General features: G+C 62.2%; 2 protein-coding genes across 5 annotated transcripts; one reads left to right on the forward strand and one right to left on the reverse strand.

The window, feature by feature from the left end:
* Positions 1–93: 93 nt before the first annotated feature.
* IPO4 (importin 4) lies at positions 94–8,307 on the forward strand. 2 transcript variants are annotated; one of them, XM_002717916.5, is made up of 30 exons: positions 94–326; positions 408–494; positions 582–661; positions 753–794; positions 1,165–1,294; positions 1,384–1,563; positions 1,825–1,890; positions 1,972–2,073; positions 2,158–2,241; positions 2,769–2,930; positions 3,027–3,080; positions 3,197–3,306; positions 3,539–3,647; positions 3,806–3,935; positions 4,084–4,197; positions 4,307–4,420; positions 4,620–4,740; positions 4,897–5,008; positions 5,114–5,229; positions 5,333–5,410; positions 5,488–5,545; positions 5,636–5,741; positions 5,813–6,006; positions 6,102–6,149; positions 6,447–6,572; positions 6,678–6,886; positions 6,990–7,122; positions 7,197–7,301; positions 7,802–7,871; positions 7,966–8,307. In XM_002717916.5, the coding sequence occupies exons 1-30, from the start codon at positions 258–260 to the stop codon at positions 8,094–8,096; spliced, it is 3,240 nt and encodes a 1,079-aa protein (XP_002717962.1). In that variant the 5' UTR covers positions 94–257; the 3' UTR covers positions 8,097–8,307. The 2 variants fall into 2 exon arrangements, 1 of the variants encoding a protein (XP_002717962.1); XR_011380792.1 differs by having other exon boundaries at positions 170–326; positions 7,744–7,871.
* A 39-nt stretch (positions 8,308–8,346) lies between these two features.
* REC8 (REC8 meiotic recombination protein) lies at positions 8,347–16,190 on the reverse strand. 3 transcript variants are annotated; one of them, XM_051822712.2, is made up of 20 exons: positions 16,058–16,190; positions 14,006–14,138; positions 13,851–13,919; positions 13,627–13,769; positions 13,471–13,546; positions 13,258–13,378; positions 11,582–11,666; positions 11,198–11,259; positions 10,967–11,090; positions 10,812–10,884; positions 10,631–10,722; positions 10,472–10,521; positions 10,017–10,163; positions 9,713–9,779; positions 9,486–9,619; positions 9,332–9,380; positions 9,016–9,082; positions 8,766–8,897; positions 8,588–8,694; positions 8,347–8,494 (listed from the first exon to the last, which is right to left on the reverse strand). In XM_051822712.2, the coding sequence occupies exons 2-20, from the start codon at positions 14,059–14,061 to the stop codon at positions 8,403–8,405; spliced, it is 1,746 nt and encodes a 581-aa protein (XP_051678672.1). In that variant the 5' UTR covers positions 14,062–14,138; positions 16,058–16,190; the 3' UTR covers positions 8,347–8,402. The 3 variants fall into 3 exon arrangements, with proteins under 3 accessions (XP_051678672.1, XP_051678671.1, XP_008267644.3); XM_051822711.2 differs by lacking the exon at positions 16,058–16,190 and adding an exon at positions 14,253–14,392; XM_008269422.4 differs by lacking the exon at positions 16,058–16,190 and having other exon boundaries at positions 14,006–15,951.
* Between the last annotated feature and the right edge of the window lie 110 nt (positions 16,191–16,300).

Raw genomic sequence — 16,300 nt, forward strand, 5'->3', positions numbered from 1 at the left:
TGGCCGCTGAACGAGCTGGGAACGCTCGGCGTGGGGAACCTACATTGCCAGGGCCCTGTTTCCCCGGCTCAGCCGGCGCGCTAAGCCTGACGGAAGCGGCGGAGCCGGAGCGCTCAGTGGGAAGTGAGCTGATCTCCCTAGCGACCAAGCGGCGCGGAGCAACGCCCTTTCCGCCGGAAGTCGTGTCAGAGCCTCCACGTGCTGTCCCTCCCCCCGCCCCCCCTTCCCGGCCCGGTAGCGGCGGCTCCGCTGCTGCCATGGAGCCCGCCGGCCTGGAGCAGGTCCTGCGAGAGCTGCTGCTGCCTGACACCGAGCGCATCCGCCGGGTATGGGAGGGAAGGGGCTGTGCCGGGGCGGGCGGGAGGTTATGGGAAAGGCCCGGGTCTGACCCTCGGCTTTCGCCCCAGGCCACCGAGCAGCTCCGGACCGCTCTTCGGGACTCTGCAGCTTTGCCGGCGCTCTGCGACCTGCTGGCCTCGGCAGCCGACCCTCAGGTACGGCCCCTCCCCGCCGAGGTTCCCGCCGCCACCCGCCCTGCGCCTTACTCCCTGGACCCCCTCACGCCTGCTTCCTCGTCCTAGATCCGCCAGTTTGCCGCCGTGCTCACCCGCAGACGGCTGATCACCCGCTGGCGACGGCTGGCAGAGCAGCAGCGGGAGAGGTGGGCTGGGCCTGGGGCGGGGCCGGGCGGGGCCGGGCTGAGCCTGCTGTCGGGCAGGCCGGGTACCAGACGCCCGCCGTCTGTGTTCCAGCCTCAAGTCCCTGGTCCTGACGGCTCTGCAGAAAGAGACGGAGTAAGTGCCCACCGCCTTTTCTCGGACCCTAACCGACTCTCAGGGGAGTCCTCTCTGGGTTTCTACCTGCCTTTCAGCTGTAGTCTGAGTCTTGGGGTGGGTCGGAACTTCAGTCCTGGAGGAGGGTGGAGTGGGGAGTCCCAGGCTGTGCTGAAGACTGAAGTTCTTGGGAAGGGGCAGTGCTGAGCCCCGTGGCCCTCGAGAACAGTGAGAAGGAAACGCAGGCTCCCCAGGTGACACACCCACAGCGCTGCTGGGCTCCGCAGAGCAGCTTGGCCGAGACCCGGTGCGGCCCCATCAAGGCTGGGCCACTGTGTGCAGGGTTGGGGAGTGCTGGAGGGCGGCTGAGGGGGATCACTCCTGTGTGCAGGCACTCGGTGAGCCTCAGCCTGGCTCAGCTCTCGGCCACCATCTTTCGAAAGGAAGGCCTGGAGGCCTGGCCTCAGCTCATGCAGCTTCTTCAGCACAGCACACACAGCCCGCACCTCCCCGAGAGAGAGGTACTGTCGCACGTGGGCTGGGCGGGCGGGTGGGCGGCACGGCCCCAGCGCTGGGCGGGGAGTAAGCTGCCTCCCCGCCTCCGGGGCAGATGGGGCTTTTGCTGCTCAGTGTGGTGGTGACCTCCCGGCCCGACGCCTTCCAACCCCACCACCGAGAGCTTCTTCGACTGCTGAATGAGACCCTTGGCGAGGTGGGCTCTCCTGGGCTGCTCTTCTACTCGCTGCGCACCCTGGCCGCCGTGGCGCCCTACCTCAGCACCGACAACGTGGTGAGACAGGACCCTTACCACCCCGGCTCCCCCTCCTTGGGCCTCGTGTCCTCTCCCCTCCAGCTTGCAGAACTACTTCGCATTCGCGGCCTGCCTTCAGTCCATGCTCACGGTGGAGAAAGGGGCATCGCGGGTGGCGGGCCTGGCTGCCGGGCCAGGGCTGCTTTTCAGAGTCCAAGCTGTGAGGAGCCCGTGGCTTCTGGGGCCCAGGGCTAGGCCGCGTCATGCATTCTGTGGCTCAGCTCGTCTCCTGTCCCCCAGCCTCTCGCACGGATGTTGGTGCCTAAGCTCATTGCTGCCGTGAAGAGTCTGATCCCCATAGACGAGGTGAGGCCAGGTGGGCGGGGGTACCCACGCTGGCCCGGGGAGGCAGGGAGCGAGCCTGCTAATGCTGTGCCTATCTGTCAGGCCAAGGCGTGTGAGGCCCTGGAAGCCCTAGATGAGCTGCTGGAGTCAGAGGCGCCTGTGGTCACTCCCCACCTGTCCGAGGTCCTCGCGTTCTGCCTCGAGGTGAGCCTGGGCTGGTCATGGCCCTGCTGCTTGTTCCTTGGGTGTTTCCTTGCCTTGCTCTGATTCTTGTTAGTCTCTGCACAGGTGGCTAGAAACGTGGCCTTGGGAGATGCCATACGTGTGCGTATTCTCTGCTGCCTCACTTTCTTGGTCAAAGTCAAGAGCAAGGTGAGTGCCCTCTGATGCACATCACCCCAACTCAACATCCCCTCAGTTGCACTCCTGGGGCTTTCTGTCCATCTCAGGTTATCTAAGGTATTACGGACAGACGTGCTTTGAGAATCTTTCTGGAGCCATCATGGCTTGGAAGGCTTTTTTTTTTCCCCAAGATTTATTTGAGAGGCAGAGTTAGAGTGACAAAAAAATCTTCCATTCTCTGGTTCACTTCCCAAAAGGCTGCAATGGCCAGAGCTGGGCTGATCTGAAGCCAGGAGCCAAGAGATTTCTCTGGGTCTCCCATGTGTGTGTAGGGGCCCAAGCACTTGGACCATCTTCTGCTACTTTTCCAGGCCATAGGCAGAGAGCCGGATCAGGAGAGGAGCAGCCAGGACACAAACTGGTGCCCATGTGGGATGCTGGCGCCGTAGGTGGAGGCTTAGCTTACTATGTCGCAGCGCCAGCCCCCAGGCTGGAATTTTTCATGTGGGCCTGTGTTGGGTGCATAGTCCCAGGCACACTGTCCCCTCCCTCTCAAGGCCTTGCTGAAGAATCGCCTCTTGCCTCCCTTGCTGCAAACCCTTTTCCCCATCATGGCTGCCGAGCCCCCCTTGGGCCAGTTGGATCCTGAGGACCAGGATGAAGAAGAGGAGTTGGAGATCGGGCTGGCAGGGGAGACTCCCAAACACTTTGCTGTCCAGGTAGGATGTGGCATGGGCCAGGGGCAGGGTGACAGGTGGTTGTGGGAGATCGGGAAGGCAAAGGTAGAGTCCCATGGTCTTCCTGTCTCTTCCCAGGTTGTGGACATGCTGGCGCTACACCTGCCCCCGGAGAAGCTCTGTCCCCAGCTGGTAAGTGTGACTCTGCCCTTATGGTGTGCCAACCCTGCGGTGTGACAGGCTGTTTGTTGCCACAGAGTGGGTGGGCCGTTGCCAGGCTTTGAGGAGAGTGCCGTGTGCTGCCCTAGATGCCCATGTTGGAGGAGGCCTTGCGGAGCGAGAGTCCGTACCAGCGCAAGGCTGGGCTCCTGGTGCTGGCGGTGCTGTCCGACGGAGCTGGAGACCACATCAGGCAGAGGTGTCCATTCCCCTGGCCCGGCGTGCGGGTGGCCCCCGGGGAGAAGGGCTGTGCGTCCCATGGCAGCCCCGTGTTTCCCCTCGCCCTCCAAAGTGTCCTAGCTTGGAAGGGAAGTGACATAGCCTCCCAGCCTTAGTTTTCCTGGGGAAAATGAACGGAACAGGTCAGCCTAGGACCCCTGGGTCTGCCCCTCAGACTGTGCCCCCCCCCCCCCCCCCCCCCCCCCCCGTAGGCTGCTGCCTGCACTGCTGCAGATTGTGTGCAAAGGCCTGCAGGATCCCTCGCAAGTGGTGCGCAATGCTGCGCTCTTTGCCCTGGGCCAGTTCTCGGAGAACTTGCAGGTCAGCAAGGCTGGACGTGGGCAGCTGCCTCTTGGGAGCCCCCCACCCAGGCCAGGGAGCAGCTTCCCCTTGGCATCCCTGCTGCTGTTGGCACCCAAGCGTGTGCCCTGCAGGTGACGTGGTGAAGCTGACTCGAGCCCTGCTTGCTGTGCCCCCAGCCCCATATCAGCAGCTACTCAGGGGAGGTGATGCCGCTGCTCCTCGCCTACTTGAAGTCAGTGCGTCCCGGGCACACACAGCACCTAGCCAAGGCCTGCTACGCCCTGGAGAACTTCGTGGAGAACCTTGGTAACGGCAGTAGCAGGGAGCGCTGGGAGGGCCTCGGCCGAAGGGGCAGGAGCTCTGCCTGCAGTATGGCCACAGAGGAGCCCTCGGGGTGGTGGGCACACAGAAGGGAGACCCGGGTGAGGTGGTAGCCAACCGCCCATTCCCACAGGGCCTAAAGTGCAGCCCTACCTTCCGGAGCTTATGGAGTGTATGCTGCAGCCTCTGAGGAGCCCCAGCAGCCCCCGGGCCAAGGAGCTGGCTGTGAGCTCCCTGGGAGCCATTGGTGAGGCCGTGGCAGCAGTGGGGTTGGGGGCGAGGGGTTCCTCCACACATCCCACAGGCCTGGCAGCCCCTGGCCTTCCCCTCATGGGCTCTGTCTTTGCCTCCTGCAGCCACGGCCGCCCAGGCCTCCCTGCTGCCCTATTTTCCCACCATCATAGAGCACCTGCGGGGATTCCTGGTGACGGGCCACGAGGATCTCCAGCCTGTGCAGACCCAGAGCCTAGGTGAGTGGGTGGGGGGCCCTGGGGCTCACCAGCTGTTCACAGAGCTCGCCCCCAAGACAGCACAGGTGTCTTCTCCCTTGTTGAAGATGGTGTTTTCCACATCGTGTCCAGCTCAGGCTAGAATTTCTGAATTCGTTCCCGCTGTGGTCTCTTAGCTCACGTCCACGTCCCAGTGCTAACCGAGCCCTTGCTCTCACAGAGACGCTGGGGGTGCTGGCGCGAGCAGTTGGGGAGCCCATGAGGCCCCTGGCTGAGGAATGCTGCCAGCTGGGGCTGGGCCTGTGCGACCGAGTGGATGACCCTGACTTGCGGCGCTGCACGTGAGTGCCCCGCCCCTCCTGCCCCCACACTGGATCCGCGGTTCCCTCCGAGGACCCTTGCCCTCTGGTTTTGGACCTCAGGCGAGTTTCCCCAGGCTCCGCTATCCTGCCTGGCTGTGGCGGGCAGGGCCATACAGCTTCTGTCTTCTCCAACAGGTACAGTCTATTCGCAGCCTTATCGGGGCTGATGGGCGAGGGCCTGGCACCCTACCTTCCACAGATCACCACGCTCATGCTGTTGTCGCTGCGTTCCACTGAGGGCATTGTGGTGAGCAGAGGGTGAGTGGGCTGGTTGGGCAAGGCCAGCCCTTCGATGGGATTCCCCTCTTGGGCCCCGCTGAACCGGCGTCCCTGCTGTGCCTCCTCCATCCAGCCTCAGTATGACGGGAGCAGCTCCTTCCTCCTGTTTGATGACGAGAGCGATGAGGAGGAAGAGGAGGAGCTCATGGACGAGGAGGAAGAGGATGACGACGACTCCGAGATCTCGGGGTGCGGAGGGGGTGCTGTTGTGCTCAGAGGAACCCAGACGTGGGCCCGGTACCGGGCTCTGCTCCGAGTGCCTGCTCACCGCTGCCTCCCCGCCCTACGCCAGGTACAGCGTGGAGAACGCCTTCTTTGATGAGAAGGAGGACGCCTGTGCCGCCCTGGGGGAGATCTCCGTGAACACCAGGTGAGCATGGCCCTCTGGCACCGAAACCCCCGCCCGCGCCCGGGGCCCCTCCCCGACAGCTGTGTGTCTGTCCACAGCGTGGCCTTTCTTCCGTACATGGACAGCGCCTTTGAGGAAGTATTCCGACTGCTGGAGGTGAGTGGGCTGCGGCAGTGGGGTCGGTGCAGAGGCTGGGGGGCCCATGTTGATGGTGCACACAGCGGTGTAACCCACCTCTCGTCCCAGTGTCCTCACCTGAACGTGCGCAAAGCAGCCCACGAGGCTCTGGGCCAGTTCTGCTGTGCGCTGCACAAGGCCTGTCAGAGGTGCCCATCAGAACCCAACACTGCTGGTGAGAACGGGAGGCTGGCGGGTGGGGGCCCTGGGGGAGACACAGGGCCTGACCGCCAGTAATGTCCCCAGCTCTGCAGGCTGCCCTGGCGCGGGTGGTGCCATCCTACATGCAGGCGGTGAGCAGGGAGCAGGAGCGCCAGGTGGTGATGGCTGTGCTGGAGGCCCTGACAGGGGTGCTGCGTGGCTGCGGGGCCCTCACGCTGCAGCCGCCCGGGCGCCTCGCCGAGCTCTGCACCACGCTCAAGGCCGTGCTGCAGAGGAAGGTGAGGCAGGCGGTGCGCTGCGGGGACAGGGCTGGGGCTGCTCAGAGCACTCAGGGCTGGGGAGGGCCTGGCTAAGCGGCTGCCCCTGCCCACAGACAGCCTGTCAGGACCCTGAGGAGGAGGAGGAAGAGGAGGAGGAGCAGGTGAGAACTCCAGGTGGTCCCCCAGGGGCTAGGTGGATGGTGCACTCTGCTTGGCCTGGGGAGCCAGGCTGCTAAAGTGATTGGTGATGGCCAGAGTGACAAAACCCTGACCCCACTCAGCCAGCAGGGCTCCAGGTAAGGAGGGCAGTGGGATGGGCTTGGAGGGGTAGGTGGGAGTGGGGGAGCGGAGGAAGGAGCTGGGCCAGTCCTGCCACTGGGCGGCTGCAGGATCACCTGTGGTCAGTGGCAGGGTGGGGAGACTGGCCTGGAGCTCCAGCCCCTGACCTGGCTCCGCAGGCTGAGTATGACGCCATGTTGCTAGAGCACGCTGGAGAGGCCATCCCTGCCCTGGCAGCCGCGGCGGGGGGAGATGCCTTTGCGCCCTTCTTTGCTGGCTTCTTGCCGTTGCTGCTCTGCAAGACAGTGAGTGCTCCATTCTGGCTTCAAACTGCAGTCCTCCCATGACTACCCCTCCGTGTGTCCCAGTCCCAAGGCTGATCTGCACTCCTCCCCACCCACCCCCGTCAGAAACAGGGCTGCTCGGTGGCCGAGAAGTCCTTTGCCGTCGGGACTCTGGCGGAGTCCATCCAGGGCCTGGGCTCGGCCTCAGCTCAGTTTGTGTCCCGGCTGCTGCCTGTGCTGATGAGCACCGCCCGGGAGGCAGACCCCGAGGTACGGAGCAACGCCATCTTTGGGCTCGGCGTGCTGGCAGAGCACGGGGGCCGCCCTGCTCAGGAGTATCCTTGGCTTGCCGAGCACACATTGAAGGTGTGGGAGTGTCCCCAGGGCTCAGGGATGGGTGAGGTCTGCGTGTGTGCCCATTCCTTGACTATGGATCAGACACTTCCCCAAGCTGCTGGGGCTCCTTTTACCCCTCCTGGCACGGGAGCGACAAGATCGTGTCCGGGACAACATCTGTGGAGCACTCGCCCGCCTGCTGATGGCCAGTCCCACGAGGAAACCAGAGCCTCAGGTAAGGGAGGGGCATCAAGGCCAGGGAGGGACGGGGAGGGCAGGGCAGGTGGCCTGAGGCTTCCGTGTGTCCAGGTGCTGGCTGCCCTGCTGCACGCCCTGCCACTGAAGGAGGACCTGGAGGAGTGGGTCACTATAGGCCACCTCTTCAGCTTCCTGTACCAGAGCAGCCCTGACCAGGTACTCGATGCTGGCGTCTTGGTACTAGGCGCAGGATGACAGTCTCAGTGTCCTTAGCCCTGTCTGGTTTGTCTGTGAGTAGTGGCAGCCTGTTCTGCGGAGGGAGAGGCGATGCTTCCTTCCTCTGAGTGTGTCTCCTTCAGCAGCTCCATTTCTACCCTCTGGTGGAAGCCACAAGTTGAAGCTTTCCTGGGCTGACTTCTAGACAGGGCTCACTGGGCTGCAGTTAGAAAGAGCCCTGGGCACCTCATGTATCTCAGCTCAAAGCACGTAGCTAGATTCGGCCAGATGTCCTGGTGTTGCTGTAGCACGCCTGTGGTACACCTGGAGACCACTGTGCTGGGAACGCCCTTGCTTTTGGAGGGCGGGGCGGGGTGAGATGTGTGACCACAGCGATGCTTAGCCACCTGCCCCATGGCTGCTTCTCTGTTGTTGCCTTTAGTGCCTGTGAGGCAGGCCCCAGCTCAAGCAGCCCTGGGGGACACTGCCTGTCCTTACAGGTCGTAGATGTGGCTCCTGAGCTCTTGCGCATCTGTAGCGTCACTCTGGCGGAAAACAAGATCCCACCAGGTGAGGGTGGCTGGCGAGGGGGTGGCGGGGCTCCAGAGCTTGGGGCAGCCAGGGCTTAGGGGCCTGGACCTCTCCCTCTGCACTGTCCACCCAGACACAAAGGCCGCGCTGCTGCTGCTCCTGACGTTCCTGGCCAAACAGCACATCGACAGCTTCCATACAGCCCTGGGCTCACTGCCAGCTGACAAGGCTCAGGAGCTCCAGGCCCTGCTGGGTTTCAGCTAGACTGCAGGCTGCAGCCAGGCCCGAAAGAACAGAGCCTGCCCAGGACCTAAGGTCACCTCTCAAGCCAGCTCCAGCTTGCACCTTACCAAAGAGTCGATCTCCTTTGAGTCAGCCGGCTTGCTGCCTTACAGGGGTGTCCCTGGAGCTGGATTTGTCACAAGTGGAGTCATGACATCATACCGTAATAAAGGCAGCTTGTTTTCTGCTTGGACAGAGGTATGTGTTCAGAAATGAAGCAGGCAGGGCCCAGTGAGGCAGAATATGGTTTAATGGAGCTAGTTTCCTGGCAGCTTTGTAAAATGGGCGTTACCCTCGGTAGAACCGGGGCCCTGGCTGGATCAGGAGGCGCCCGTACGGCTTCTTCTGTTCCACATGCAGTATCTGCTGCGCTGCGAGCACTGGTCAGGAGGGAGAAGAGGGCAGGCAGGAGTCCCCACATGGCCCTGTGCGGGGGGCTCACCACCCCGTGTGCACACACGGCCAGCACTCACCCAGGAGCAGGTAGAAGACCTGCGCAGCCACCCTGCGGGAGCTGAGCGGGGACACCAGGCTGCTGAAGTCAGGCTCCCGCTTGGCCCTCAGCTCCAGTGCCACTGCCCTGTAGGGATGGAGAAGGGTGAGCAAGGCCCCAGCCTGGCCCTCCCCACGGAGGCGCCCCCACCCCAGCACCTGTGCACAGCCTCCAGGGACAGCAGCTCAGGCTCTGGTGGCAGCTCGGAGGGCATCTCCAAGGGCACCTCTGGGAGCTCCGGCACCACCGGCAACGCCGGGGGCTCTGGCTGTTCCATCTCAGCCCAGGCCCTAGGGAGACATGGGAGTTGAGTGGAGCTGGAAGGCGGCGCTGTGGCTGGGATCAGGGCACGCCCATCCTAGCCGGTGGCTACACTGCAGGCTGGGCCTACACAGCCTGGCTTCTCACCAGCGTTCCTCTGGGGGGATGAGGCTGATCCGCGACTTCTCCTCCTCGGCGGGCTCCAGGGAGAGCTCTGTGGGGGCGGCAGGGGGCCCAGGGGAGTGTGACTGGCACTGAGCAGTCTGCCTTGGGGCACCCAGCCAGACCAGCTGTCTGTGCTGTGTGCTGCCTTGGGAAAAGCTGTGTTCTCTCTTATCAGCGCTTTCCCACAGGCTCGGGAAGCCCCCTCCGGGCGGGAGGACTGGAGAGTGCCCTGCGTTAGTTCACCCCAGTCCCTCACAGCTGGGCCACGGGCGGGCCCAGACCCCTCCCCCGAGCTTACCTGAAGACACCATGAGGGGACCGCTGGGCTCCTGGGCTTCCCTCAGGACCTGGAGACGGGAGGAGGAGAACTCAGACCCCGGCCTCACGAGCGTCCGGGGCCAGTGAGCCTGCAGCGTGCGCTGGGCGGGGGCGGAGGGGTGGGGTGTGGGTACCTCGATCTCACTGACAGCCTCAGCCCTTCTCTCCTCTTCCTCCACCTCCTCGGGCGGCCTTCGCCTGAGCGCTCTTGCGGGGGTCTGGGCACAGCGGGTCCACAAAGCCAGTAGTTCCAGGGGAAGCCGGCCGGCTGATGGGGAAGGGGCAGTGGCGACAGAGCCCTGTCACCAAGAGGGAGGACTCGGTCCTGAAGAGCCCTGCGCCCAACCCCCGCCCTCCTTACGGTACGTCGGGGTCCGGAGCAGCTCCGTGGGGCTTGTGATGGTCCTCTCCGGAGGCTGCACCATGGGCTGCGTGGTGGCAGGAGACAGGAGCCTCAGGAGCAAGCCACGCCTCGGCGCCCCTTCACCTACCTGTCCAGACTACAGCCTGCCTGCCCTGCTCGTGCTAAAGGACTACCGGGTGCCTGTGAATGTGCCAGGTGGGGCCGCGGACGCAGCACGGCAAGTTGTGGAGGTGCAAACCCACATCAGGTTCCCAGGCCCCGCCCCCAGCCCACACCTGTGCCCTCCCAGGGCCGCACTCACACACTCCCAGCAGTGGGCCCTGGTCTGCAGCTGTTCTTTGAATTTTTCCCTGGAGATCTGAGTCTCCTTGTCCCAGAACAGTAACTGGCGGCGGCGGCGGCGGCGAGCAGGGGGACTCCTGGGAGATGGGGGCCCTGGGGGCCTCTTCTGCAGAGCGGGGAAGGAAGGGGCCACCAGGCGTCATTCCCTTCCTGTCACCCTGGTGGCTGCTACAGCTCCACGCTCCGCCCACCCCCTTAAGGTGCCTGGGGGAAGGGCTAGGGCACGGCCGCCCACACGTGCGGCTGACACCTTGCATGAAGGGACCAGCTGGGACGTGCAGGCCACATGATGGGGTGTGGAAAAGCAGCATCCTGGACTGCTCTTCAGCCAGGCCCCAGGGGAGCCAGCAGTGTCACTGGGCTTGGGGAAGCAGCTCTGGGAGAGGAGGGACGCTGAGGAGGAGGAACACTCACCTTCGGGCTGGGTGGGGGCGGCAGACGTAGCTCTGGCGATGGGGTCACCTCTGTAACAACACCGGGGTCATGGTTCTGTCCTGCCCGCCCCCGCACTGTCGTCCTCCCTTTGGCAAGTGGACGTGTGGCCTTGTCTGCAGCAGCTGTGGTGTCACTCACCCATGGGTGGGGCCCCGGGCTCCCAGGCTGCCAGCTTCACCTCCTCGGGGACCAGGACCGGGACTGGAACTGGCTCTGCTATCCCTTCCACCCTGGGAGACAACGGGCAAGAGAAGTCAGGCTGCCCGGCTGCCCTAACCAGCACGGGGCCCGCCACCTGGTGCAGGATCCCTGCCCTTACTGGACGGGAGCTGGAGGCGAGAGAGGGGGCACTGTGATGTCGCGCTCTGGGGCCCGGGGCTCCTCCACGGCCTCTGCAGAGAGAGGATCAGCACTCAGGGGCGGAGGCCACGGGAGCGCTGCCCCGTCCCAGGCTGCCCGAGCCAGGGCTCCCACCTTCCGGTGGTGGGCGGGCCCTCAGCCTGGCCAGCCGTCGCTCCTCCAATAAGATAGCTTCGTCTTCCTCTGCAATGAGGAGGTCCAAGTCTCGGCGGCTGACCTCCGGGAGGTCCCGTTCGCCCTGCAGGGAGAGGACGGGCAAGGGGTGTGGCATGCCATGGGGCGGGGCCCCAGGAGACAGGGATGAGGCCAGGGAGATGGAGAAGGTCATGCTGGGGGCCACCTCACCTCAATATGCAGCATGCGGATGGGCTCTGCTTCCTGGAGGGTGATGACCTCAGGGGGCAGCACTGTGAACAAGATCCTGTCTGGTGGGACTGGGGAGTCACACCCACCCCACCATATCTGTTCCCACACTCACGGGACTCGAGTCAAGTCCACCTGGTTCTGGGCAGGCCCAGGCCAGTTACCAGCGGCCCAGCCCTGGGTGCTCACCACTGTTAGGCTCGCTTTCCTCACCGGTAAAGTGGGGTTAAGGATCCTGACCTCACAGGACTCTGGTGAGGCACAGAGGAGGTGACACACACACACACGGGCCTGGCTCTTAAATCCAGTCATTCCTTCAGTGGTCGGCCCTTCCTGTGCCTCTCACCAGAAGTTCTCTCTGCTGACCTGGCTTCCTGGGCTCTGCAGGGACTTCAGGAGGGGCCTCCTCAGGCATTCTTTCTGGAATTGCAGCCTCTAAGAGGTGTCGAATCTTCGGAGGAGGATGGGGAGCAAAAGAGGACAGTTCAGCTTCAGCCCCCCGCTTTCCCACTTGTGCAACAACAGGCAGTGGACAGTGATCTGGTGCCCTTTATGCCCAATTTTGTTTGTTTTTAAAGATTTACTTATTGGAAAGGCAGAGATACAGAGAGAAGTAGAGAGTGTGATCTTCCATCTGCTGGTTCATTCCACAAACGCCACAACAGCTGGGGCTGGGCAGGCCAAAGCCAGGAGCTTCATCTGGGTCTCCCACATGGGTGCAGGGGCCCAAGAAATTGGGCCAACCTCCACTGCTTTCCCAGGTCCATTAGCAGGGAGCTGGGTCAGAAGAGGAGCAGCCGGGATGCGAACCAGCACCCATGTGGGATGCCAGCACTGCAGGCGGAGACTTAACCCCCTATGCCACAGCGCTGGCCCCTACGCCTAATTCTTGTTGCATCGCCAGCAGCATGCAGTGAGCCCACTGGCTGTCTGGTCTGCTTTCCTCCTTGCCCTCACCACCCCACCTCCAGTTCTCTAGCCTTTGTCAGTGTGTCTTGTGCAAGAAGCACTATGCCCTATGTGAACTGCTGTGAGGGACCGAGGCAGGGAAACCAGTTTGTATATGACCCCAACAAGAGTCCATGCAAAGGATCAGACAGGCCCCTGGGAAAGTACTGAGCTGTACTGAGTTCCTGAATAGCACTGGGTTCTGTTGGGAGGGGGATGAAGACTTCATGAAAGCAGATGGCACTGTGGCATAGCAGGTAAAGCCATGTCTCGGCTGCTCCACTTCCACTCTAGCTCCCTGCTAATGTGCCTGGAAAGCAGTGGAGGATGGCCCAAGTGCTTGGGCCTGTGCTGTCACATGAGAGATCCAGAAGAAACTCCGGGCTCCTGGCTTTGGTCCGGCCCAGCTCCAGCCATTATAGCTATTTGGGGAGTGAATCAGTTGATGAAAGATCTCTTCCTCTCTATGTATAACTCCTAACATTCAAATAAACAAATATTAAAAAAAAAAAAAAGACTTCATGGAAAAGGTAGCCTTTAAGCCAGGTCTGTAAGGATTTACAGAGCTTGAGCAATAGAGAATGGCCAGTGACCATCATGGACTAAGAAATGTGGCATCTCTGGGATGTAGGGACCAGACTGGCATTTGGGAGCCAGGGGCCGTGCTGAGACAAGCTGGGATGGCTAGGCCTGGACCTCAGCATGGAGAACCCCAGCTGCTAGTGTGCAGCTTGCAGTTGGAAGCTACTTCGAGCAGGGAGCCAGGGAGAGGGGGCACAGCGTGAACCATAGCAGTGTCGGGAATGGACAGAGGAGGACACGGGCAGGAAGCCCAGGTGGAGATGATGAGGGTCTGGGCAGTGGGGGTAACGTGGAGATGAGTGGAGTTGAGACAGGTTGGCCTTGAGTAGCTAAGTCGAAGGCCCTCTGCCTGGAGGGTCCAGCATGGCGGTGCCCCTGCACCGTGCCCTGTTGGGGAGAGCTGTGGCAGGCTCCCTTTCCCCCACCCCAGGGTCAGACTGGCACAGGGGCAGGACTCCCCATCTGCACGGTCAGCTCACAAGTCTGAGCTGTTCTGGGCCAATGAGCCCTACCTGAGGGATATCAAAAGGGCTGGGCAGTCTGGGGTCCACAGACATGACCCCAAAAAAAGGGTCCGGAGCATCTTCCAGGGTCTCCATCATGGTCAGGTGGTCAGGAAGCAGCAGGCTGGGTCTGGGAGAGAATGTGGGTTAACAAGGCCCAAGGCTGAGCAGGCCGATGCTTCCCCCAGGGCTGGGCGGTTCCAGCCCTGCATCGGTGCTCACAGTTCAGGCTCGGCCATGTCGATGCGGATCTGCAGCTGGGCCCGGTGCAGGCGCTCCAGAATGTGCTGGATGTCCTCTGTGGGCAAGGAGGGCAAGGTGGAACCAGCACAGGGAGGGCCTCTTGGCTCTGCCTGCCACTGGGGTCTCCAGCCTTACCCACGAGGTACTGGCATTGTTGGAAGTAGACCCGGATCACGCCGATCTGGAGCTGCGCTGAGAGATACAGGGAGAAGCGGGGCCGCGGCAGGCCGGGCTGCGGCGGTTGCACTCGGACCAGCACATAATTGAGAATTTCCTGGCTGCGGGGAACAACGCACCGTGACCACCAAAGTGCCCACGACGGCCCCCAGCCGTTCCCCTCCCCCCTTTCCCGGCCTTACCAGGTCTTTACCACGTTCACCTTCAGGTATTCACGCTTCACCAAGCGGCTCCCACGTGTCGCCGCCAGCCTGGAGGGAGCAGCGAGGAGCCGGGGCCGCATCAGACCTGGAGCCCCGGGAGCCCGTCCCCGCCGCCCGGCCGGCCGCGTCCTCACCAGATGGTGGCAAAGCAGCCGGTGTGGCGCTGAAGCACGTTGGGGTAGTAGAACATCGTCCCTCAGGGCTTCCCCGCCGCTGCGGCGATGGGATTCCAATCCTAACTCCTGGCACTGGCCTCCACAGGTGGCGCTGCGGGAGGACCCCAGAGCTACGCTTGGTGTACCAACGTGAAGGGGGCCGACAGGGCCGCCTTTCGGCGCGCCCTTAGTGGGTTCACGCACCGCGTACAGCCATCGACCTTACTGGAGCTCCGAGGGGAGGCCAGGCAGGGCTGGCAACCGGGCTGGTCCCGCAGCAAGCCTTCGTCCTTGACGCCGGGGAGAGACGCCGGGCTCCAAAGCCTTGGTCTCGGCCACCAGGGGTCGCCCTCGCGCAGGAGCGAGCCCCGCCGCGGGGTGGCAGCGCCCGGCCAGCCAATGGCAAGCAGGTGTCGGGTGCGAGCGCTCTTCCCCCACCGGCGCCAAGCAGGCTGCCTGGGTTCGAGGCCACAGGGTTGCCCAAGACAGGCACAGAACCAATCAGAAGAACCCTGCGCCTTGCCAGGGCCATTGTGAGGTGTCCTGACCAATGGGCTCTGTTTTTCGCCTCTAGTAACAAGGACTTTTGGGAGGCGCTTCCGGGCAGACCAATGAGCGGGGAGCAAACCCCGCTCCGACCCGCAGCAAGCCTGGTAACAAAGTGCAACTGGTCGTAGGGGAGGTCGGGTCATGCGGGGGGCAACCGCTCAGGATGGCAAGATGTAAGGCGGGCTCCTGACCTGGGTTTAGACCCTGCCCTGCCCCCCACTTTCCACCAAGTCCAACTCCGCGTGCCACTAGGGCCTGGGCTAGGGAGGTGGCGCAGGGTGGCCTTGGAGCCCCCGGGAGTCTATCTCCCCGGAAACAGCGGGAGACCCCGCCGGACTCACGGCCTAACCTGATCCTTCTGGGGTTGTGAATGTGAATGTTCTGCTGGCTGAACTAGACTTTAGCTTTGTTGGAAGTCCTTCTCCTCCTCCTCCAAATACCGTTCTGTCGCAAACAGTTGGTTTTGCATCAACTCGGGTTCTTTGGTCGCAGCTCCAAATAGCTCTTACTGCTGCACCTCCTGCCTTTGCACAGCCATTTCTTTGGCCTGGAATCCTTTCCCTGTCCTGTGCTTCTGCCCACGCCCTGGGCCTCGCTGCAGCGGAGCTGACCTGTCCTGCTGCAGTTCCCTTCCATTTGAGAGCTCTGAAGACTGGGGTCGTAATGTTTTCAGTGAGTGCCTGGCCTCCAGCGCAGCAATTAGTTGGCAAATGAATGCACAGTTGCCCTATATTTACAACTGCGGAAGGTCAAGGCTGGTCTGGGCCAGGGCCTGCCTTTATGGATGAGGAAACAGGGGTCCATGCAGATTGCTTCTTCCAGACCACACAGCTCCTCAGGGAGAGCCTGGTTTGGAACTCTCTGCTCTTTCAAATTCCAAAATCTTCCCAATCTCTATTCCACTGTGCTTGGCTACATCGCTTTGTCCGTGATACTTACAAATTGCTGGAATATTGTATAAAAGTTGTCAACATTTGTTAAGTGCTCAGTTTGGGGGCACAAAGGTGATGGAGTGGGGACATCTGCCCTTAAGGTGCTTAGAACCCAGTTTAGGAAACAAGGAGGGGTAGTGGTTTGGCACAGCGGTTAAGTTGCTGCCTGGGGAGCCCACAGCTTGTATCTGAGTGCCTGGTCCACGTCCTGGCTACTCCACTTCAGATCCAGCTTTTTGCTAATGTACACCCTGGGGTGCAGCAGACAGTGGCTCAAGTACTTGGGTCCCTGCCACTCCCATGGGAAACCCAGATTGAGTTCTGGGCCCCTGGCTTCCACCCAGCACGCCCTTGACCACTGTGGCCATCTGGGGATTTGACTAGCAGATGGAAGACTTCTGACTGGAGGCAAGCATTGTGGTGCAGTGCATTAAGCCACCACCAGCAGTGCCGGCATTCCCTATCAGATTGCTGGTTCAAGTCCTGGATACTGCACTTCCAATCCAGCTCCCTAATGCACTTGGGAAGCAGCAGATGGTGGCTCAAGTACCTGAGTTCCTGTCACCCTCGTGGGAAGCTCAGAGGGGGTTTCTGGATCCTGGCTTCAGCCTGTTCCAGCCCCAGCTGTTGCAGGCATTTGGGGAGTAAACCAGCCATGGATGATCTCTACCTTTCAAATAAAAAATGAAAATAAATGCAGGTGCCAGTATCGTGGCATAGCAGGTAAAGGTGTCACCTCCAACACTTAGTATGCCTTGTGGATGCCAGTTTGTGTCCTGGCTGCCTTTTTTTT

This window comes from Oryctolagus cuniculus, chromosome 12 (assembly GCF_964237555.1).
Source record: "Oryctolagus cuniculus chromosome 12, mOryCun1.1, whole genome shotgun sequence".
In the NCBI taxonomy this organism is placed as follows: domain Eukaryota; kingdom Metazoa; phylum Chordata; class Mammalia; order Lagomorpha; family Leporidae; genus Oryctolagus; species Oryctolagus cuniculus.

Bases quoted from the DNA above. Each gene is read 5' to 3' on its own strand.
- IPO4 (XM_002717916.5), top strand. From the start codon at position 258: ATGGAGCCCGCCGGCCTGGAGCAGGTCCTGCGAGAGCTGCTGCTGCCT. The intron at 2,074-2,157 runs GTGAGCCTGGGC...GTCTCTGCACAG, and splicing joins TCCTCGCGTTCTGCCTCGAG to GTGGCTAGAAACGTGGCCTT. The intron at 4,198-4,306 runs GTGAGGCCGTGG...TGCCTCCTGCAG, and splicing joins GAGCTCCCTGGGAGCCATTG to CCACGGCCGCCCAGGCCTCC.
- REC8 (XM_051822712.2), bottom strand. From the start codon at position 14,061: ATGTTCTACTACCCCAACGTGCTTCAGCGCCACACCGGCTGCTTTGCC. The intron at 9,620-9,712 runs GTAAGGAGGGCG...CTTCCCCATCAG, and splicing joins GCTCCGGACCCCGACGTACC to CCGGCCGGCTTCCCCTGGAA. The intron at 8,495-8,587 runs GTGAGTGCTGGC...CCTCCTGACCAG, and splicing joins GGTCTTCTACCTGCTCCTGG to TGCTCGCAGCGCAGCAGATA.